Source organism: Ostreococcus lucimarinus, chromosome 7 (genome assembly GCF_000092065.1).
Source record: "Ostreococcus lucimarinus CCE9901 chromosome 7, complete sequence".
Classification (NCBI taxonomy): Eukaryota; Viridiplantae; Chlorophyta; class Mamiellophyceae; order Mamiellales; family Bathycoccaceae; genus Ostreococcus; species Ostreococcus sp. 'lucimarinus'.
The window spans coordinates 727,254-746,791 of NC_009361.1; the positions used below are offsets into that span (position 1 = coordinate 727,254).

Here is a 19,538-nt window from a genome sequence, read left to right on the forward strand (position 1 = left end):
CGCGCGTGCGGGCGAGCGCGCCGGAACCGCCGACGGTGCGTCGAGACATCGTCGCGCGACGACGCGAAACCCTGTGGATGGCGAGGGTGTGACCTAGGAGACGCGCGCGACGGAGGGCGAGGAGCGACGGCGAGGGCGCGGAGACTGACGATGCGAGCGCGATCGGACGATTGATGCGATTAGGATCGAGCGAGCCCGTTCGGGTTCGAGCGCGAGATGGACGCGGTGGAGAAACAAATCGCGGCGCTGCCGACGGCGGCGCGGTTGGGGGCGTACGGCGCGCTCGTGGCGCTCGGCGCCGGATTGGGGAACGCGGTGGGCTCCGCGATGCCGGCGAACGTCAGGGGAGGGGCGAAAGCGGCGCTGACGGCGGTCGTCGGTGGTGGCGCCGCGTATGGGGTGTCGGTGGCGGATAAGAAGCGGTTCACGGCGGCGCCGAAGAGCTTGTGGAACTCGCTGCAGGGACGGGATCCGTTGAGCGTGACGGCTGAGGAAGTCAACGCGATGGGGGCGAAGTTTGGGATCGCGAACATGGGTCAATCGTGCGCGACGGCGATGACGGAGCTTTACGACGTCTACTTGATGTCTCTCGTGCCGCAAGGGTTGGATCCGGTGCAAGGTTGGGAAGCCGCGGCTTTGGCGCAGTTTCGCCAAACGCTCGGCATAGACGACGCCTCGGCGGCGCAGGCGCACTTGGAGGCTGGTCGTCGCTTGTTCAGAAAGCGCATCGAACTCGGATCGACGGATAAGGAGACGGACTTGGAATCGCGCAAGGAGTTCCAAAAGCTCGTCTTCATCTCTACGCAAACCTTTGGCGAAGAGCAAGCGCGATTTTTGCTCCCGTGGAAGCGCGTGTTCCGCGTCTCGGACGCCCAAGTCGACTTGGCCAACAGAGACAACGCGAGCCAGCTGTTGCGCACGAGCTTGTCCAAATCTAACGCCATCGCTAACGTTGACGCCGCGGCGATCGCGTCGGCGGCTGACTACAAGGCGTCGCTGAATTTGGACGACGACGCCGCCGGTGAAATCGCCCAAGACCTCGCCACGGCGCACGTCGCCGGCATCGTCAACGGCACCATTACGTTGAACAAGGAACGTGGCTCTGCGCGTGACGTCGGTACGATTTGCAAGAACGTTGAACAAGTTTTGGCTTACAACGTCAAGCTCGAAGGCGCGCAAGGTTCTTTCCCGGGTGTTGGTCCGGTGACGCTGTTCGGCGGCGAGTTTGACTCGAAGATGACGGAACTCAAGGACGTGTTCAGAACCTACCTCGAGGAAGGCATCAAGGGTTACTCCTTCAGTGCCGCGCTCAACGACAACCTCGGCAAGCTCCGTCTCGTGTTTGGCATGGGCAACAAGGAGGCAGACGACATTATTCTCGCCTCCACCACCGCCTCGTACCGCCTGGCGCTTCGCGACGCCGTCAAGAGCGGCTCGTTGGACAACGCCGAGTCTCCAGCCAAGGTGCTCCAAGGTTTGTGCGAAGGCCTCCGATTCCCTCCGGAAGTGGCTGCGGGCATTCACGAAGAGAACTATCGCACCAAGCTCGAGTCCATCATCTCATCGAATAAAAAGCTCGAAGACGCCGACGTCGAAGCCTTGGCTCGCGTTCGCAAGCTCTTGTGCGTGCCGAAGGGCGTCGTTGAGAAGCTTCACTTTGAAATCTGCGGCGAAATTTACCGCACCGCGGTTCGCTCGGCGCTTTCCGTGCCGACCGAGTCCTTCACTCCGGCGCTTCGCGACCGATGCAAGGCTGCCAAGGCAAACGTTCGTCTCGACGACGAAACCGCGCTCAAGATTCTCGGCGCCGAGGCTCGCAAGCAAATGAGTGGTTTCATCCGCACGTCCAAGTCCATTAGAAACAAGACGGACGCGCAGAAGGAGATTCGCAAGATGATCTTCTACAACCAAGGCGTCGTGACGCCGCTCGTGCAGGACGTGACCAAGGCAAAGGCTGAGGCGGCGGCGGAGGAGCTCGCCTCGCTCTTGAAGGAGGCGCAAGAGGCGGCGGCGAAGGAGGAAGCGGAAGAGAAGGCGAAAGCCGCCGCGGAGGCTACCGCGGCGGAGCCTGAAGCCGCCGCTGAGCCCACGGTGGATGATAGCCTTCGAAGTGCGGCGGAGGGTCAAGGCTTCGCCAGTGACACCCCCAAGAAGGTTGAGGAAGTGAAGGCTGAGGCGGCGACGGAGACCGCGGAGGAGGAAGAGAAAGAGGAAGAAGTCGTCGTCAAGGAGGAAGAAGTCCCGCACCAGAAGGAAGTCACGCTCGCCGAAGACATGGATGTGGTCACTCGCCAAGCGATGTACAGAGAATACCTCATGTTCTGCATGACTGGTGATCAAGTGAACGCCCCGATGGGCGTGCGCATCAACATCGAGCGCGACCAAAGCGAATTCAAGCGCTTGTCCCAGCTCGGCGATATCCTCGGCCTTAACATGATGGAAGTCGGTCAAGTGCACAAGGATCTGGCCGACAAGGCGTTCCGGACGCAAGCTGAGCAAATGCTCGGCGACGGCCGCGGCCTCACCGCCGATCGCGCCGAGAAGCTCAAGGAAATTCAGACGCAGCTCAACTTGCCCGAGGACGAGGCGCAAAAGATCATCAAGGGCATCACCTCGCAACGCATGATGTCCAACGTTCAGCAGCAAATTGCTTCTGGTACGCTCGATGCGGCTGAGGTGAGAAAGATGATCGAAGCTGGCGTCGAAATCGAGCGCATGATTCCGGAAGACAAGCGCATGAACTTGTTCCGCAAAAACGCCGAGCGCCGTTTGGGCGACGGAAGCGGAAGCGCCGACATCGAAGCGCTCACGGGTACCTTGGTCGAAGATCTCAAGATTGATGGTGAGAAGGCCAAGACTGAGCTCAAGAACATCGCTGCCGAGAAGAAGCGCTCTCAAATGATTCAAGGCGTCGCTGTCTTGCGTCAAAAGAAGGCTGCCGACGTCCTCCTGTGCTGCCGCAACTTGGTCGCGTGCCAAGCCGTGGCGCCCGAGGCCAAGTTGGAGTGGAAGGTGGAATCTGAGGTGTTCGACATGTACTCTGTCTTCGTCCAAGAGTGCTCAGACGTGGAAGAGCGCAAGGTTCTTCAATCTGCTTTGAGCATTAGCGACGAAAGCGCCCGCAAGCTTGAACAAGTCGTCGCCGACGGCGCGTTCAAGTTTTCCGAAGACTCGTTAGACGAGGCCCTCTTCTAGTTTCTCGATCTAGATTGAGAAACGATCCACCGTAGCAAAGAATTGATTGATTCGAAACTTAAAGCTTTATTGTTGTCATTACGCATGTGGCACGAACAAAAGTCATCTAGATGCTAACGCTACTCTTCGCTCCGCGCTCAACTCGCGCCGATGCCTCGAAACGCGCCAGCGGCGTCGAGAGCTTTGACGCTGCACGCGGCGACCACACCGACGGAAGTCGCCGCGCACGCCCCGACGACGAACGGCGCCACACCGACGCCGCTAAGCGCCGACGCGCTCATGCATAAACCGACCGCCGCCATGGATGTCGGCAAAACCACGTTGGACGCGAAATCCCCCGTCGCCTTGTGGAAACGCTTCCACCGCGCGTCGTCGCGAACGGATTCCGTGGCGTCCCCGAGCGAACGCAGCGCCGCCATCGCGACGAACGCGATCAAAAACCCCGGCACGAGCGCCGGACGCTTCGCCGCCGCGCCCGCGCCCGCGTCCGCGCTCCTGAACGCGTACGCGAGATACGGAATCGCCAACGCCAGGGTGAGATTTCTCGTCAACTTTGTCACCGTCGCCGCCTTAAACGCCATCTCATCCTCGAACGCGTCTCGAAACGTCATCCCTGCCCCGACGACCTGCGCCGTATCGTGCACGCTGAGCCCCAAAAACACCCCCGCCGGGACGCCGCCCTCCGGAAACAACCGCTTCGCCGCCCACGGATACGCCAGCATCCCGAGCGTCCCGTACGCCGCCACGTTCGCCACCGCCACCCCAATCTCCCGCTGACTCGCCCCGATCGCCGGCGCCAGTCCCCCGATCGCCGTCACGCCGCACACGCTCGTTCCCGCCGCCAGCAGCGCGCCCACCTTTCGCGTCAGCCCGCTCGCCGGTCCGAACCTTTCGCTCGCCGCCCTTCGCAGCGCCGGCGTCGCCGCGAGCCCGGTCGTCACCGTCGCCGCGATCGCCGGCGCCGCCGCCGTCGCCGTCTCCCCGATCTCGCGCAACGAAAGCTTCGCCCCCAGCGCGGCGATCCCGAGTTTCAGCCCTCGATCCGCGCACGCCCGCGCGCCCGGCTCGAAGATTCTCGCGAACGCGGCCTCGCGCGTTCGAAATCTTCGTCGCAGCAGCGCCCCCCCGGCGATCGCGAGCGGCGCCGCGGGCGCGGGCGACGCCCCGTCGCGGTTCGCGACGCGTCCGATCGCGCCCGACGTCGCCGTCGCGAGCGCGCACGTCGCGAGCGCGAGCGCGACGCCCGCGGCTTTCGTCGCCATCGCGTCGGCAACCGCCGCGACAGAGCGACGCGGAGTGACGACGCGCGACGGCGCGACGGCGCGCGCGTTCGGGCGCGGGCGCGAAGAAAAAATCGACTCGCTCGACGGCGCGGTCGACGGGACGAGGCGCGACGGCGGCGAGCGACGGCGCGACGAAGACGCGAAGACGGACGACGAAATGACGGCGGGCGCGCGGACGACGACGACGCTGGAGCGGTACACGCCGCGGGACGCGGACCCGGACGAGGTGTTCGAGGAGATGATTTTGGATTGGCGCGCGAATCCGCGGGTGAAGCTGCGGCGAAGGCGCGAGTGGGGGTGGGACGCGAGGGACGCGGCGACGACGGCGGCGCTGAGCGCGGCGTGGACGCTGGGACCGGCGACGCTGGCGTGGACGGCGGCGAAGGCGTACGTGAATCGGGGAAGCGCGATGGAGCGAAGGAAGAAAAAGTGGGGGGTCGTGATGGCGCTCGCGGCGAGCGAATTGGGGTGGTACGCGCACAGGCGAGGGGTCGGGAAGCGATTCGACGACGACGAAAATATGAAGGCGACGCCGACGCGACGGGATTTCGATCGGTTCTTGCAGCTTCGCTACGACGGAGTGTTGGATTTTAACGCGTACATCAGGGGATGGATGAAGACGTGGAAGAGTTTCGCGTTCGGTGAACGCGAGAATCCGTTTCGGGCGACGCCGTCGAGCCCGCCCTTGTCCAGGGCGTCGACGCCCGGGATCGATCGCGCCGAGTCGCCGGCGTTTCACCGAGAGACGGCGCTGGATTTTTTACGTTTCGGCTTTCACGACGCGCTGAGCGCGGAAGAGATCGGCGAGCGCAAAGAGCGGGAGCTGAGGACATTCATGGAGGAAATTGAGGCGCACTGGAACTTGAAATTCGACGACAACGCGGCGAGGGAATCGTTCGAGTTTATGTTTCACACAAAGGAAAAGCTCGGGGCGTTGCATCAACCGCTGTTGTTCACCGCGTGGGTGAACGGTGTGGCGGGCGTGACCGGGCTGGCGTTACACGCGTTGGGATTTAAATTGTATCACGGCGCCAACGGGTGTTCGTACTGGGCGAACTGCGAAATCGTCGAGAATAATTGGAAGCGACGACGCGCGAGGACGGCGACGCGAGAGACGAGGCACGGCCGAGGCGTCGAGACGAGACCGGTGTTGTGCGGAGACGCGGGCGACGCGAGCGACGGCGATACGAAGCCAATCATTTTCGTCCACGGCCTGGGCGTCGGACTCGCGCCGTATGTTCCGCACATCGCGCAACTCTTGCGCAGCAGACCGAATCGCAAAATCGCCATGCTGACGCTTCCTCACATTAGCATGCGAGCGGTGCCGAAGGTGCCTGAACTCGACGACATGGTGGACACGGTGGTGGAAATCACGAAGAAGCACGCATTTCGCGCGCCAGCGCTGTACGGACACAGTTTCGGCACCTTTGTCGTGGCGAGGACGTGTCAAAGGTTTTGCGTGAGTTCAATCGTGCTCCTCGATCCGGTTTGCGTGTGCTTGTGCTTACCGCAAACTGTAGGTATTTTATACCAGCTCAATAAGAGCTGGGTCGACTTCAGGAATAGACTCATGGAAGGTCCGCGAACGCTCGCGACCGCGTCGTTTTGGCGCGATGGAAATGCATTGTTGTACTTTTTGTTGCGCGACTACTTTCTTCTTCGAGAAATCGGCGTCATGACGGCGCTTCGAAGAAAGTTTTGGTGGGCTCGTTATAACTTGTGGGCGGACGATTTGCCGGTGGACTCACTCATCGTGCTCGAATCGAATGATCTATTGCTCGACACGGACGCCATCTGCAGGCACGTGTTGAGGCAATCAAAGGCGCGAATTATTTGGCAAGAGAAATTCGCGCACGGCGAATTTTGCATGCCGTGGGGATACGGCTTGCGAAGCGACGTTGTCGACTTCTTAGACGCGTTAAAGAACGCGTAATAGGCGCTCATGCCGTGATATTGGTGTAATAATGAGAATAGCTAATTGATCTTCGCTCTTTTACACGCAAGCGAGCTAATGGTACATTTGTTTCACATTTTTCTAGCGCCACTCGACGAAGTGTTGGCGCAGTTGCTTTGGTCGACAAGAGCGACCTTCTTCGAGGTTGAACTTGTAGCAAACTCCTTGACGCAGTTCCATCGGGAACAAATCCGGATGGAGAATTCGAGCTAAAGTCTCCACACCATCAACGAGTTGTGGACCGGCTTGACAAATCATTTCGTGGGAGAGAACGAAGACGCGGCGATCGCGCACGGCAGGAATCACCCACCAACCCGGCTGACTCGCCAAATGTTCTAGCTGTTCGAGCGTCCTCTCCATGGTTTCTTCGGATGATTTACCTATGTAGCAAGGCACGAGAAGTAACACATCTGGGCCGTACGACAGCACTTGCTCCCATCGCATGCGCTCAGCTGAAACGCCCGGTTCGTGAAGTTCGTCGATACCGCCGGCGATTGATTTCATCTCGGGCAGCCAGTGTCCGCCGGCGACGAGAGGTTTGATGCCTTCCAAAGACATGACCTTCGGCCTTTCGTCAGCCGTGGCGACGACACGAGCGATAGTACGCAAACGTGATCGAAGCTGCGTCAGCAAAGTCACCGCCTTTTCCTTTACACCGCACAAAATCCCGATTTGAAGAATCACGTCCAAGACGTCGCTCAGCGTCTTTGGAGCGACGGGGAAGATTGACGGCCGCGACGCGTCGACTTCCAAGGAATCTTCGTCCGAATCAAACTCTGCGTTCGTCAAGAAAACTTCGGCTTCGTGTAGAAACTTGGCGGTGCCAAAACGCACATCGGTGCACTGTGAGCACACGTCTGGGGTGAAGATGAGTCGAGCCTCTGCGTGGCGCACAAAGTTGACGTCGAAGAAACACCATTTGTCGAGCGCGCTCACGTGCGACGACGAGCTATGCCTGGCCTCCAAACGAGTCAGCGAGTTGTAGCTCGACCCGTGATGAGTTCCACCAAAAAATTCGAAATCGCCATTCAAAGAGTTCGAAGACTTCTTTCGATTGTCAGCGAGACCAGCGCTCGATTGCGGCAAAGCGAGAGAGTGCAAGTGTCTGGCGACGATTTTTGGGTAATCCGTGATGTCCTCTGGAAGCACGCACGCCTCCGTGATGCCGACGATTCGATCGCCGACGCCAAGTGCATAGAGGATAGATGTCGCAGTCGTGGAAAGGGAAATTATCGACCCCACCGATTGCGGCAACGGAAGCTGCAGCTGCGAAGGCGCGTGGAGATGATCCGCCATGACTTGCGGCGCGGCGCCAAAGTATAAGTGCAGAGCCACATCGAGCTCGGGTTGCGTCGTTGACTTACGAGGCATTCCCGAGAGTTTCGATATTTGCGCACCCAGTGACTGCATCGACGCCGATGAGCGCGAGCGGAACATTCCTAATCCCTCCGCCGAGTCCAAGTCAACCGAGTACTCGCGGAAGTCGCGAGACATCGCACGAGCGCGCCGCGGCGGCAAAACCTGTTTGACTTTTTCTGGTGAATCCGACTGCGCTGACCGCGCGAGCATCTCTTCCTCGCTCATACTCCTGCTTCGTTCGAGAGCCTTGTCGAACTTTCTCGAACTGATTGGCGTCAGAGGTCCGAAGCTCTTGCTCATCGTCCTTCGTGAAACCATCGCCGCGCGCGCCGCGGCTTCCGCCGCGCCCGGCGGCACGCTTCTGCACGACTCAACGAACGAGGAAGCCAAAGATGGATTAGCGCCAAAGTGAAGGTGTAACTGCGATACCAGCACATTGTTCCACGCGAAACCGTCGAGATTGATCGAGTTTTTGCCCTTGCCGAATTTTCGTTCCTGCTTCACCTCGTACGTCGCGCCCCAGCCGATGGCGACTTTATCCTCCGTCACGCGCATCTTGCTCGGTCTATCGCCGTGTATTTCGCTGTATCGAAACGTCTGACCTCGAACGACTTCACCCTCGTTGAACAAAGGATTTCCGGGCGCAATAGTGATCTCGGCGTATCCCGTCTTCACCGAACTCGTGAGTCGCGTCGCGAAGGGCGCGACGCCGCACATGGATCGAGGCGAGCTCCCATCCGGCGCTGAGAGCGACTGCGAAAGGAACATCAATCCACCGCATTCGGCGTACACCACGCCTCCTGCTGTGGCAAACGCCGTCACCGCCGATCGTAAAGGCCGATTCTTGAACAAGGCCTGCGCGTGAAACTCGGGATAACCTCCGCCAAAGATGACGCCTTGGACGTCGCTCGGCAATCCTTCGCCGGCTATCGGACTAAAGTAGACTAATTCCGCCCCCGCGTCTTCCAACTTGGCTAAATTTTCGGGATAGTAGAAGCAAAACGCTTCGTCTCGAGCGACAGCGATGCGCACTTTCGGCTTTGACGGCCCCGCCTCGAGTTCCTCTCGCATGGCGCGTTCGAGCGCCAAATCGCGCGCGACGCGCGGCGAAATTTCGTACGCCGGCATCGCTTCGAACAACGCGTCGAGATCGACGTTTTGCTCGAGCAACATCGCCATGTGCTGAATTTTCTGCTCCATGGCGTCGTCACTCGTCGTCGCCGCGCTCGTTGGATCAAACGTGGGCCCGTTGGTGTCCTTGGGAATCCCCCCGAAGACGTCCACGTGCGCCATCGCCGCCAAGAGACTTTCTCGCAAGTACTCCGTGTGCGCCTCACCACCGGTTTTGTTGAAAACCACCCCCACCAAATTCAACTCCGCGTCGAATTCTCTGTACCCCTTGATCACCGCCGCCACCGAGCGCGCCATGGCGTTACAATCCACCACCAGCAGCACCCCCGCCTCGAGCCACTTTGCCATCTGCGCCGTCGATCCGTCCTCGCTCATCCCATCTCTCCCATCGTACAGCCCCATCACCCCGTCCACGATCGCCACGTCGCACGTCTCCGCGTGTTTCGCCACCACCCTCGCCACCGCTCCCGCGCTCATCATGTACCCATCCAGATTTTCGCTCTCCCGCGCGTCCCCGCTCTGGCTCCGCAGCGCCGATCGGTGCGCCATGGGATCCACGAAATCGCACCCAACCTTGAACGCTCGCACTCGCAGTCCCCGTCTCGCGTACGCCAGCATCAACGCCGTCGCGATCGTCGTCTTCCCCACCCCCGAGTGCGTTCCCGCGACGACCACCACCTTCATCGCGCTCGATCGTTCGCGCGCGCTCGAGCTCTCGACGTCTCGTCCCTCTCGCGCGTCGTCGCGCGCGTCGTCGCGCTCGATCCGTCCCGCGCGCTTCCGCTCGACGCTGACGCTCGACGCGCGTTCGCTCGCGCGCGCTCGCGCGTTCGCGCGTCCCCGCGTCTCGCGCGCGTCGCGCCGTGCGGCGCCGGCGCCAACGGGTCGGTCGGTCGGTCGGTCGGTCGGTCGGTCCGTGTTTGTAAAACGGTCGGTCGCCGCGGCGCAAGCCCTAAGCCGGCGACGGCGCGCGACACACGGCGACGCGACGATGAACGCGCTCACGCACGCGATGCTCACGTCGAGGGCGACGATTAGAGGGAACGGCTTAGCCACGTCGGTGACGACGACGCCGAGGAGAGGTGCGCGCGCGAGACGCGAAGACCGAAGACCGAAGACGCGCGAGGAGACGCGAGGGAACGCGATGGGGGGGCGACGACGGGACGCGCGCGAAGCGCGCGCGATGGGAGTGGACGCGCGAGGGCGCGCGAATGGAGGGTAGAAATGCGCGGGCGTCGAGCGGGACGCGCGAACGCGCGCGACGGGGGTCGCGGCGCGGGAAGTCGGCGCGACGCGAATGGGGCGCGGAAACCCCGAGGGTTGGGGAAACCCTGGAGCGAGGGTCGGCGAGCGAGGACTGACGAATGATGCGCGATTCTCGCGAGCGCAGCCGCCGTGGTGACTTCGGCGAAGATGACGCCCAAGGAAGCGAAGCGTCAGCAGCGACACCGCAAGATTCGATCCAAGGTGCGTCGATGGATCGAGAGTCGCGAAGACGCGAGCGACGACGGACGCCCCCTCGCGAAGACGCGAGGCGAGACGAGCGCGAGAGACTGACGAGCGATGCGATCGTCCGTTTCCATCGATAGATTTCCGGATCGTCCGAACGCCCGCGCATTTCCGTGTACAGATCGAACCAGCACGTCTACGTCCAAGTCATCGATGACGAAAACCAAAAAACCATCGCCGCGCTCGGGACGATGAGCGCGTCCGTCAAGGCCGTCATCGGGAGCGAGGAGTGGAAGGGCAAGACCGTGGAGTCTGCGGAGCAAGTCGGGAAGATGCTCGGTGCCGTGTGCGTCGAAAAGGGCATCACGCAGGCTGTGTTCGACCGCGGTGGATTCCTCTACCACGGCCGCGTCAAGGCCATCGCCGACGGCGCTCGCGCCGCCGGCGTCGCGATGTGAGCGCGCTCCGCGAATGCGACGCTCGCGCTCGTCTCGATCGCCGCGCCTCGCGCGCGCGTCTCGATCGAGCGCGTCGTTGTTGTTTAGATCATATTCATCTTCACTTTGTAATCGTGAACTGTTAGCAGCAAAAACACTCGCCTCGCCGCCGCCTCGGCCTCGCCGCGCCTTGGATAAGGGGATAAGTGACGTCAGCCATCGAACGCGGTCGCGAGCCATCGCGTCGCGGCACACGCCGGCGCGTCGAGACCCGCGTCTTGACGCTCGATCGCTCGCGCGCTCGACGCACGAACACTTCGCGCGCGCGCACCGATGCACGCCCAAGCGCGCACCGCGCGCGCCGTCGACGTCGCGCGAACGACGTCCAAAAAGCAAAAGCATCACAGCCAACGCGCGGTGTCCGCGCGCGCGGCGGCGACGAGCGAGACGACGACGAGCGTCGGAGTGAGGATAGGAAGCGCGAGCGTCAAAGGGACGGTTCGTAAGCAAAACGAGGATCGATTCTCGACGTACGCGCCGAAGACGAAACCCGAAGACGGGACGCCGAGCTTGATCGCGAGCGTCTTCGACGGTCACGGAGGCAAAGCGGTGAGCGAATGGCTGCGAGAAAACTTGAACGAGTTCATTCTGGGGGAGTGGAAGCAGGCTGATTTTCCACTCGACGCGCTGCGAACGGCGTGCTTGAAGGCGGACCAGGTTTTGGTGGCGCCGCAGGAGGGATTTTTCGCGTCGTTTGGCGAGCGAGGCGTCGGCGGGTCCAAGTGCGGGAGCACGGCGGTCATCGTGGCGTTGTATGAGGAGGGCGGTTCCAAGCGCTTGGCCACGGCGAACGTTGGCGATGCGCGTATTTTGTTGGTCCGCGATGGGAAGGCGTTGCAGTTGAGCGTTGATCACGTGCCGGATGACGAAGCCGAGCGCAAGCGCATCGATCGCGGCAACCCGAACTTGCGCCAGTCGCTCGTGAAGTTTACCGAAGGTTCTTGGCGAGTCGGTGGTGTCTTGGCGCTTTCGCGCGCGTTCGGTGATTCCTTCTTGAAGGAAAGCGGTCGCTTCGAAGGCATCGGCGAGAAGAACGCGGATTATGGCAGTGGATTTGGCTTGAACGCCGAGCCGGATTGCTACATTGAGCAAATCACGGCGGCCGACTCGTGGGTCATGCTTTCCTCCGATGGTTTGTTCGAGAACCCCGAACGCGGTGGTGGTGGCGGTTGGACGAACCAAGAGATCGCCGATTTCTTGACCTCGGCGCCCGCGGACGCGGAGCCGGAGACGCTCGCGAAGGAGCTCATCGCGCAAGCCGTCGCCAAGGGTAGCACGGATGACGTGACGGTTCAACTTTTGCGCCTCTGAGCGCGTTCGCGCGAGCGACGATCACAGTAGGAACCCCATCGACGATCTCGACGAGTTGTTTTGCAATAACGATAACAAGGAAAAAGCTGCCTCTTTCATTTCAAAGTACGTGCGCGCGAAATTCCATTGCGAGAAGACTAGTTTACATATTAAGCGCCGTCGGGAAATCGCCCGACCGCCGCGTGGAGTATTAATCCATCAAGTATCCCGCGATGAAGCACAAGAAGAAGAACGCCAGCGCACCGTAAATCAACTGCGACTTCTCGCCCTCTGTCATCGCGTTCGTCCCGAGCCCGTAGCCTTGGTTTTGCTCAAACCCCGCGACTTGCTTCCCGAGCGACTTGAACTTGACCTTCTCCGCCCCGCACGTCGGACAACGCCAGTCATCCGGCAAGTCCTTAAACTGCGTTCCCGCGCTCACGGGATAGAAATCGTCCCCAACTTTGGGCTTGTATTCGTACATGCAGCTCTGACACTGCCAGTCGCCCTGCCCGATGACGGCGAACTTTTCCACCAAATCTGGGTTATCGCGGTTCAGCGCCCCCTTAGCCTCGCTCTGGTTCGCGAACATGTACTCATCGTCCTCTTCTCCCGCCTTCACCGCGACCGAGCGCGCCGCGCGCGCGTCCAGCGTCGCGCTTCGCGGCGCGATCGCGACCGCGCGCGCGAGGGATGACGTCGACGTGACTTTTCGCGCGTTCGCGGGCGCGAGACGGGCGACTCGCGCGCAGCGCGCGCGCGCCATCGTGAGCGTCATTACGTTTGTTTCGTTCGCGCGCGAGCGGGGCGACGCGCTCGGGCGTGCGCGACGGCGTTTGCGGCCGAGACGCGCGACGCGGGCGGTGTCGATGAAGCGGCGCGCGCGGCGCGCGATGACATTTCGTCACAGCGCGACGCGTCGAGCGGTCGCGACGCGACGCGCGTCGACGAGGCGCGAAAACGACGCGCGCGCGATCGATCGCGCGGGTTCGACGGGCGCGCGATCGCGTCGTGCGAAAGAAACGCGCGATCGCGCGCGGGGGGAGATAACCGAAAGCCATGCCGGGACGGACGTGGACGCGCGGTGACGCGACGACGACGGCGAAGGAGGCGGTGAAAACGAAACCGGCGGTGAAATCATCGCCCGCGCAAACTAAAAAGCGTCAAGCCACGTGGTCGCGCGAGGATGGTGAGGCGAAAAGAGGTGGAAATGGGAAAGAGGGGACGCAAGCGCGTCTGCGCGCGAGCGCGGCGGCGTTCGAACCGGCGAGCGCCAAGGCGCAGCGCGAGGCGCTGGAGGCGAAGATGAAAGCGGTGGAGGCGGAGAAGGCTAAGTTAAAGGCGGCTTTAGAGGCGGCGGCGGCGAAGAAGGCTCAGGACGCGCGAGAGAAGAAGGAAAAGGAAGAAGCCGCCAAGGCGGACGCGGCGAGGCGCCAGCGCGCCGCCGGGAACCTACTGAGCGGGTTTCGCGGCGTTCGCAAGCAGTGCGAAGAGCGCGTGGACGAGATCGCGAAGCCGGTGGAAAATTTATCGCAAGAAGAGATCGAGCGGCGCGCCGTGCAGCGCGTGGTGCTCGCCGGGACGGATTGGCAAGTCTTAGACTTGCCGCCGGGCTCGCAAAAGAAGTGGGTGACGAAGAGCTATCGCGAGCTCGCGAAAATTCTACATCCCGACAAGTGCGCCGCGCCCGGGGCGAAGGAGGCGTTTCAAAAGCTCAACAAAGCGTACAAGGCGCTGTCGTAGCGCGTCGACGAATGACGACGACGTTGTATTATTAACATAGAATCTCCGCAACTGTCGCGTCGCCGAGCGCCACTTCACCGCGCGCGTCGATCACCGATGTCGTCGCGCGCGCGCTCGAGCGACGACGATTTAGCGTCGCGGTTCGACGCTTCCGTGCGCGTGCGCGACGGCGCGCACGGTGACGCGATAGAGCGCGCTTTCAGCGTGCCCAAAGACTTCAATCAAGAATTAGAAACAAAGTCCAACGTCGAGTTGCGCGCGCTCATGACGGACGACGACGCCTTCGACGCGCTCTTAGCGTCCACGACGTGCGTGCGCGAGAGCGTGGCGTTCGTGAAGGAGTTGAAGGCGGAGATATCGCGCGCGTGCGATGATAACGAGGCGTTGGCGGGTGAAGTCAGAGCGGCGCAGACGCAACGCGCGCTGTTAGAGTCCACGGATCTACGTCGCGCCGAAGAGGCGTACGAGCTCGCGCGCGAAAACGTGTCGACGAGACGCGCAAACTACCCCACGCTCGCGCTCGCGATCGATCGCGCGCGGGAACGGGCGAGATCTCTAGAGGAGTCGTGTCGCGCGAGCGCCGCCGCGTTGGCGTCGACGCGCGGTCGCGTCGATCGAGACGATCTCGACGATTTCGTCCGCGCCTACGTCGAGCAAAAGACGACACAGCATAGATTAGACCTCACAGCCGATATCGCGCAGGAATAGCTCGCGGATGTAACCCGACGATCGACGCTTCGCGCTCGCGAATTGCCTGGCGCGCCGCACACGCCGCCGCTCCATCGCCACCGCGCGTCATGTCGCTCGACTGTCGCGCCGGCGCGCCGAGCGCGACGATCGCGTCGCGCGCGGCCGCGCGCGCGAGCCTGTCGCGCGCGTCGCGCGCACCGCGAGGCCGATTCTCGTCGCCGCCGACGGATAAGCATCGTCCTTTTTCGACGCCGCACCGCGCGTCGCGTCGCGCGCGCGCGATCGCGAACGACGAGGACGTCGCCGGGAACCCTTTTGAGCAGAGCTCGTCCGCGGCGGGCGAACGCAGGGCGCTTTTCAACGACATCGCGCCCGTGTACGATCGATTGAACGATGGGTTGTCGCTCGGGCTGCATCGCGCGTGGAAGCGCGCGGCGGTGAAATGGATCGATTGCTCGCCGGGCATGGAGGCCCTGGACGTGTGCTGCGGGTCGGGGGACGTGGCTATTAAAATGTCGACGTTCGTGGGCGCGACGGGACGGGTGACGGGGTTGGATTTCGCGGCGAATCAATTAAAGTACGCGGCGGAGAAGGAGCGAGATTTGCGCGCGGCGAGCGCGGACGCGAGCGCTCGCATGGGGAAGATTACGTGGATCGAGGGTGACGCGCTGAATTTGCCTTTTGACGATGAGTCGTTTGATTGCGCGACGATCGCTTACGGATTGAGGAACGTGAGCGATATTCCACGGGCGATGGGGGAGTTGAGACGAGTGTTGCGTCGAGGCGCCAAGCTCGCGGTTTTGGATTTCAACAACCCGGAGGATCCCACGACGGCGGCGGTGCAAGGATTTATGCTGGATAACGTCGTCGTCCCGATCGCAGATCTCAATGGCGTCGCCGCGGAGTATAGGTACTTGCGTCCGAGCATCGAACGCTTCCCGCGAGGGCGCGAGCAGGTGAATTTGGCGCGAGACGCGGGTTTCAGAGAGGCTAAGTTTTACGAACTCGCTCCGGGCGGTTTGATGGGGTGCTTGGTGTGCACGAAGTAGTGGAATCTCGAGTACAGTAGAATGTTATTACGAGTATTATTGATTAGTCTACAACATCTCACGGCGCGACGAGCGCGGCAAAATACAGAGGCAACACAAAATTGTCCGACACGCCCTCGACGGAGAGCTCAAAGAGCGCCGTGGCGACGCACGCGCCCGCGAGTTTCGACGCGGAAATATCGACGCCGACGTAGGACGCGGCGACGAAAGTACTCACTGCGAACGCAATCGCGCCTTCGAGCGTCTTGGACGAGCGCTCACCGAACACTTTGCGGCGTCCAATCGCGCCGCCGACGATGGAGGCGAAGCTGTCGCCGACGCCGAGCGTGAGCACGCCCGCCCACGGTACGAGAGATTTCGAGTCGCCGCTGAGCCACACCGGGACGGCGATGCCGAGGAGCAATGAAAAGTGATCCAAAATGATGAGCGACACCACGCCGTCGCCGACGAATTGCGCGAGAAGCACGCTGAGCTTCCAGCCGAAGAGCCCGTGGCCGTAGTAGGCGTCGAAGACGCGAGCGCACTCGACGCAGGCGAAGAGCGCGAAGGCGACGGCAAAGGCGACGCGAATCAACTCACCGAGTCCGCTGTTCGGCATCAACGTTGGCGCGAACATGACGATGGCGAGGAAATGAAACGCCTTCCTGCGCATCGTGAGCGGCATCGCTCGCGCGTTGTACGCCACGCCGAGGGCGACGGCGAGACCCGTGCACCAGAGCTTCGTCAACGACGTCAAGGTCTCCATGTTCGTCTTCATCGTGTATCGCACCACACCGAGGATCATGTTACTCTTACCAGGATTACTCACGCGATAAAACCACTCGGGAACCGACAGCGCGAGGCTCAGAACGCCGAATTGCGTCGCCTTGCTCGCCGGCGTCGGCCAGCACACGAGCCGAGCGCTCGCGAGCAAAAGTCCGACGCCCGCGATCGCGAACGCGCCCGCCAACGCGCTCGACTCGGACGCGCGCGCTCTCGTCCCGACGTCGCGATAAATCCCCACGCACATCTCCATCACGCTCGCCGCACCGACGGACAGCAGCGTCGTCTCGCTCGGCGCCGCCGCCCCCGCGAGCCCCCACGCGCACGCGCGCGCGAACGCCACCATCACCGCATCCATCGCGAACGCCCCGCTCATCAAGCGCATGGCCAACATCCACACCAAGGCACTTATAAACGTCTTCTTCTCGCTCGACGGCGTCCACGCGTCGACGTACGCGACGCTTCCCGCAGCGCTAAACGCCGTCGCCGTCGCTCGTCCCAGTCGCGTCCCCGCATTCGTCCCGGACACCGCACACAGCGCCCACACGGGCGCCATCGTCGCGTACGCGCTGAACGTGGACACTTCGGTCGACGACGCGTCGCGCATCGTCCGTCGCATCGCGCCGAGCGCGGCGAATAGCATCAATCCGAGCGACATTGCGGCGTTCACAAAGTCGCCGCCATCCTTCAATTCGACGCGTGACAGGTGCGCGTGCGCGACGATGAGCGTCGTGACGCCGACCACGATCGACGTGCACGACGCGTGTGCGTTTTGCGCGGCGTTCGCGCGCTTGGATGGGGGCATGATGGCGAGCGAGAGGCGCGCAGTGAAGGCGAGTCGGTTGGTTGGCGGAGGCGTCGTATTTCAAGGCGGCGGCGAGTACTAGCGATTCAATCGTAACGAAGCGTGGAACTTTCGAACAGCTTCATAGTGCGCTTTGCGGTAAAACATTCTGTGCTCTGCCCATAACGGCAGGAATTCGCGCATGGAGATCTCGCCGCTTCGATGGAACACGAGCGCGACTTCGACGACGAATCGCTCGTCGGCGTCTGGTAAAACGACTTCTTTCAGCGCCTTGGCGTAAGGAGCTGAGTCTGGACATCCATGAGTGCACGCGTACTTCAAACACTCCAAATGTCCATTCGAGGCGGCATTATAGCACGTCAACGTGTTCCAAGGACACCCTTGCTCGTGCGCGTACTTCAAACACTCCAAATGTCCTCTCTTGGCGGCAGATGAGCACGTATTCTCGTCCCAAGGACACCCGTTCTCGTGCGCATACTTCAACATCTCCAAATGTCCATTACGGGCGGCTCCCGTGCACGTCCACCGGTCCCAATGATGCCCGTGTTCGCGCAAATACTTCAAACATTCCAAAAATCCAAACTCGGCGGCGGTTGTGCACGCGTGGTTGCTGAATTTGCACCCATGCTTGAGAAGATATTTCATGCATTCCGTACTACCGTGCTCAGCGCAGACGTACAGTATCTTCAAACTCGTCGCTTCAAATCTACACTTACCCCAGGGGCACTCACACTCGTGCAAAAACTTCAAACGCTCAATCGAATCGTTTTTCACAGCATCCTGGCACGCGTTCGCGCTCCAACGCTTCCACGCCTCTTTCGACACCACATCGCGACAAAGTCCCATCACTTCGGCGTCTCGTCGATCCAACGCGATGTCCGGCCCTCGCTGATTAAACTCCGAATCCACACGCTTCAACGCGTTCCGCACCTTCGCTTTCGCCCCCGGCGCGCCGCGATCGCTCGTCATCAACTCGCGCATCTTTCCGTACAGTTTTGCATCTCGCTTGTCTCGGAGGTGCCGAGATTTTCGCGTCGCGTCGTCGCCGTCCTTCATCGCGCCGTGCGCGTCCGCGCGTCCGCGCGCGTCGCGACGGCGTGCGTTCGCGTCGCGCGCGTCGTCGTCGTTCGCGCGCCGCGGACTCGTTCCGTCGCGTCGCGTCGCGTCGCGGAATGCCGTCTCGTCTCGTCTCGTCTCGTCTCGTCTCGTCTCTCGGTCGCGCGCGCACCGGCGAAACGACGTTCACACTTCCCGGCGCACCGGCGCGCGCCGGCGACGATGGACCTCGCGCGCGCGCGCGCGAGCGCGTACGAACGGTTACGATCGGTCGGGGCGTTTCGCGGCGACGACGCGACGCGTCGGGCGACGCGGGACGCGGACGACGCGATCGAGTGGATTCAAAAGTCATTCAGACAGCTCGAGACTTTGAGCGACGACGACGAGGAGGAGGAGGAAGACGATGGACGCGCGGTGCGTCGCGCGTCGAACGCGTCGCGCGTCGCGCGGTTCGCGTTGGTGTTTTGGTACGAGAGCGTGCGCGTGCGAAAGGGAGCGCGCGCGAGGACGCGCGAGGGGTGACGTCGGGACGCCTTCGGGACGACAAACGTCGAGGACGAGGACGCGCTCGCGTCAGTGCGCGACGACTCGCGATTTTCGTCGAGCGGGCTTCGATGATCGTTGATGTGCCTCGCGACGCGCGCGCGAAGACGCGCGCGTGGGCGGTGGTGATCGTCGCGTTCGTCTTCGCGTCGAGCGCGGCGGCGGGCGTTCGCGCGTCCGAGAGCGGCGTCGGCGGCGCGCCTTCGGCGCGACGGAGTCTCGTCGACGTCACGGGGGCCGCGTTCTTCGACGTGTTCGGCTTCGAGCTCAGCGCGAGCGCGGCGTTCGATCCGATTTGCGAGTTTCTGAATCCGTTCCTGCATCCAGACTATCGGTTATCGGCGTGCGCCGAAGAGCAAGCCGCCGCGGCGGAATACGAGGACGAATACGAGGCGTACGGCGAAGGACGCGATCGCATCGTGATGGATCCAGAGGGCACGTTCGTGAATGGGGTCACCGGGAACGTCGCCGGCGGTATCGGCGGCGGCGGTATCGGCGGCGTCGCGGGCGGATCCGCGGGCTTCATCGGCGGAGGTCTCGGCGGCGTCGGCGGCGGCGTCGGCGCCGGACCGATCGGACGCCGACTTTAGGACGGCGCGCGAAAAATTGTAAAACAGTGATTCTTTGTGTCATCAGCGCCGCGAACTTCGCCAAACGAAAATGTTAATCAGTTATTACACGAATGAATGTTGAGCTAAAAGCGAAGACGCAAGCGCGGGTGAAGCGGAAAAG

The 19,538-nt window shown here is 62.1% G+C and overlaps 13 protein-coding genes across 13 annotated transcripts; 7 read left to right on the forward strand and 6 right to left on the reverse strand.

The window, feature by feature from the left end:
• The first annotated feature begins 225 nt into the window (after positions 1-225).
• Positions 226-3,234, forward strand: OSTLU_46066 (Tic110 family transporter: chloroplast inner envelope protein Tic110). The gene is made up of 2 exons (XM_001418750.1): positions 226-2,091; positions 2,254-3,234. The coding sequence occupies exons 1-2, from the start codon at positions 328-330 to the stop codon at positions 3,193-3,195; spliced, it is 2,706 nt and encodes a 901-aa protein (XP_001418787.1). The 5' UTR covers positions 226-327; the 3' UTR covers positions 3,196-3,234.
• A 98-nt stretch (positions 3,235-3,332) lies between these two features.
• OSTLU_32841 (predicted protein) lies at positions 3,333-4,457 on the reverse strand (the record flags this gene model as incomplete). Its single annotated transcript, XM_001418988.1, has 1 exon — positions 3,333-4,457. One exon carries the CDS (start codon positions 4,455-4,457, stop codon positions 3,333-3,335), a length of 1,125 nt encoding a protein of 374 aa, XP_001419025.1.
• A 178-nt stretch (positions 4,458-4,635) lies between these two features.
• Positions 4,636-6,411, forward strand: OSTLU_32842 (predicted protein; the record flags this gene model as incomplete). Its single annotated transcript, XM_001418751.1, has 1 exon — positions 4,636-6,411. The coding sequence occupies one exon, from the start codon at positions 4,636-4,638 to the stop codon at positions 6,409-6,411; it is 1,776 nt and encodes a 591-aa protein (XP_001418788.1).
• A 102-nt stretch (positions 6,412-6,513) lies between these two features.
• OSTLU_35596 (ABC(binding protein) family transporter: iron compound) lies at positions 6,514-7,137 on the reverse strand (the record flags this gene model as incomplete). The annotated part of the gene is made up of 1 exon (XM_001418989.1): positions 6,514-7,137. A coding segment is annotated over one exon (624 nt), but the record flags the coding sequence as incomplete, so codon positions are not given.
• Positions 7,138-8,151: 1,014 nt separating this feature from the next.
• On the reverse strand, positions 8,152-9,606 carry OSTLU_35645 (predicted protein; the record flags this gene model as incomplete). Its single annotated transcript, XM_001418990.1, has 2 exons — positions 8,152-8,289; positions 8,341-9,606. Coding segments are annotated over 2 exons (1,404 nt in total), but the record flags the coding sequence as incomplete, so codon positions are not given.
• Positions 9,607-10,335: 729 nt separating this feature from the next.
• On the forward strand, positions 10,336-10,829 carry PRPL18 (Plastid ribosomal protein L18 large ribosomal subunit; the record flags this gene model as incomplete). The annotated part of the gene is made up of 2 exons (XM_001418752.1): positions 10,336-10,389; positions 10,512-10,829. 2 exons carry the CDS (start codon positions 10,336-10,338, stop codon positions 10,827-10,829), a joined length of 372 nt encoding a protein of 123 aa, XP_001418789.1.
• Positions 10,830-11,074: 245 nt separating this feature from the next.
• On the forward strand, positions 11,075-12,247 carry OSTLU_32845 (predicted protein). Its single transcript, XM_001418753.1, has one exon. It carries the CDS (start codon positions 11,142-11,144, stop codon positions 12,177-12,179), a length of 1,038 nt encoding a protein of 345 aa, XP_001418790.1. The 5' UTR covers positions 11,075-11,141; the 3' UTR covers positions 12,180-12,247.
• A 134-nt stretch (positions 12,248-12,381) lies between these two features.
• On the reverse strand, positions 12,382-12,660 carry OSTLU_9570 (predicted protein; the record flags this gene model as incomplete). The annotated part of the gene is made up of 1 exon (XM_001418991.1): positions 12,382-12,660. A coding segment is annotated over one exon (279 nt), but the record flags the coding sequence as incomplete, so codon positions are not given.
• Positions 12,661-13,217: 557 nt separating this feature from the next.
• OSTLU_93082 (predicted protein) lies at positions 13,218-13,901 on the forward strand (the record flags this gene model as incomplete). Its single annotated transcript, XM_001418754.1, has 1 exon — positions 13,218-13,901. One exon carries the CDS (start codon positions 13,218-13,220, stop codon positions 13,899-13,901), a length of 684 nt encoding a protein of 227 aa, XP_001418791.1.
• Positions 13,902-13,912: 11 nt separating this feature from the next.
• Positions 13,913-15,640, forward strand: OSTLU_12765 (predicted protein; the record flags this gene model as incomplete). Its single annotated transcript, XM_001418755.1, has 2 exons — positions 13,913-13,926; positions 14,941-15,640. The coding sequence occupies 2 exons, from the start codon at positions 13,913-13,915 to the stop codon at positions 15,638-15,640; spliced, it is 714 nt and encodes a 237-aa protein (XP_001418792.1).
• A 13-nt stretch (positions 15,641-15,653) lies between these two features.
• Positions 15,654-16,958, reverse strand: OSTLU_32849 (predicted protein; the record flags this gene model as incomplete). Its single annotated transcript, XM_001418992.1, has 1 exon — positions 15,654-16,958. The coding sequence occupies one exon, from the start codon at positions 16,956-16,958 to the stop codon at positions 15,699-15,701; it is 1,260 nt and encodes a 419-aa protein (XP_001419029.1). The 3' UTR covers positions 15,654-15,698.
• Positions 16,959-17,285: 327 nt separating this feature from the next.
• On the reverse strand, positions 17,286-18,263 carry OSTLU_32850 (predicted protein; the record flags this gene model as incomplete). The annotated part of the gene is made up of 1 exon (XM_001418993.1): positions 17,286-18,263. The coding sequence occupies one exon, from the start codon at positions 18,261-18,263 to the stop codon at positions 17,286-17,288; it is 978 nt and encodes a 325-aa protein (XP_001419030.1).
• A 614-nt stretch (positions 18,264-18,877) lies between these two features.
• On the forward strand, positions 18,878-19,396 carry OSTLU_16296 (predicted protein; the record flags this gene model as incomplete). The annotated part of the gene is made up of 1 exon (XM_001418756.1): positions 18,878-19,396. The coding sequence occupies one exon, from the start codon at positions 18,878-18,880 to the stop codon at positions 19,394-19,396; it is 519 nt and encodes a 172-aa protein (XP_001418793.1).
• Positions 19,397-19,538: the final 142 nt, after the last annotated feature.

Excerpts from the sequence above, each read along its gene's own strand:
- OSTLU_46066 (XM_001418750.1), top strand. The coding sequence starts at position 328 with ATGCCGGCGAACGTCAGGGGAGGGGCGAAAGCGGCGCTGACGGCGGTC. Across the intron at positions 2,092-2,253 it reads AAGCCGCCGCTGAGCCCACG|GAAGTCACGCTCGCCGAAGA; the intron begins GTGGATGATAGC and ends CCGCACCAGAAG.
- OSTLU_32845 (XM_001418753.1), top strand. The coding sequence starts at position 11,142 with ATGCACGCCCAAGCGCGCACCGCGCGCGCCGTCGACGTCGCGCGAACG.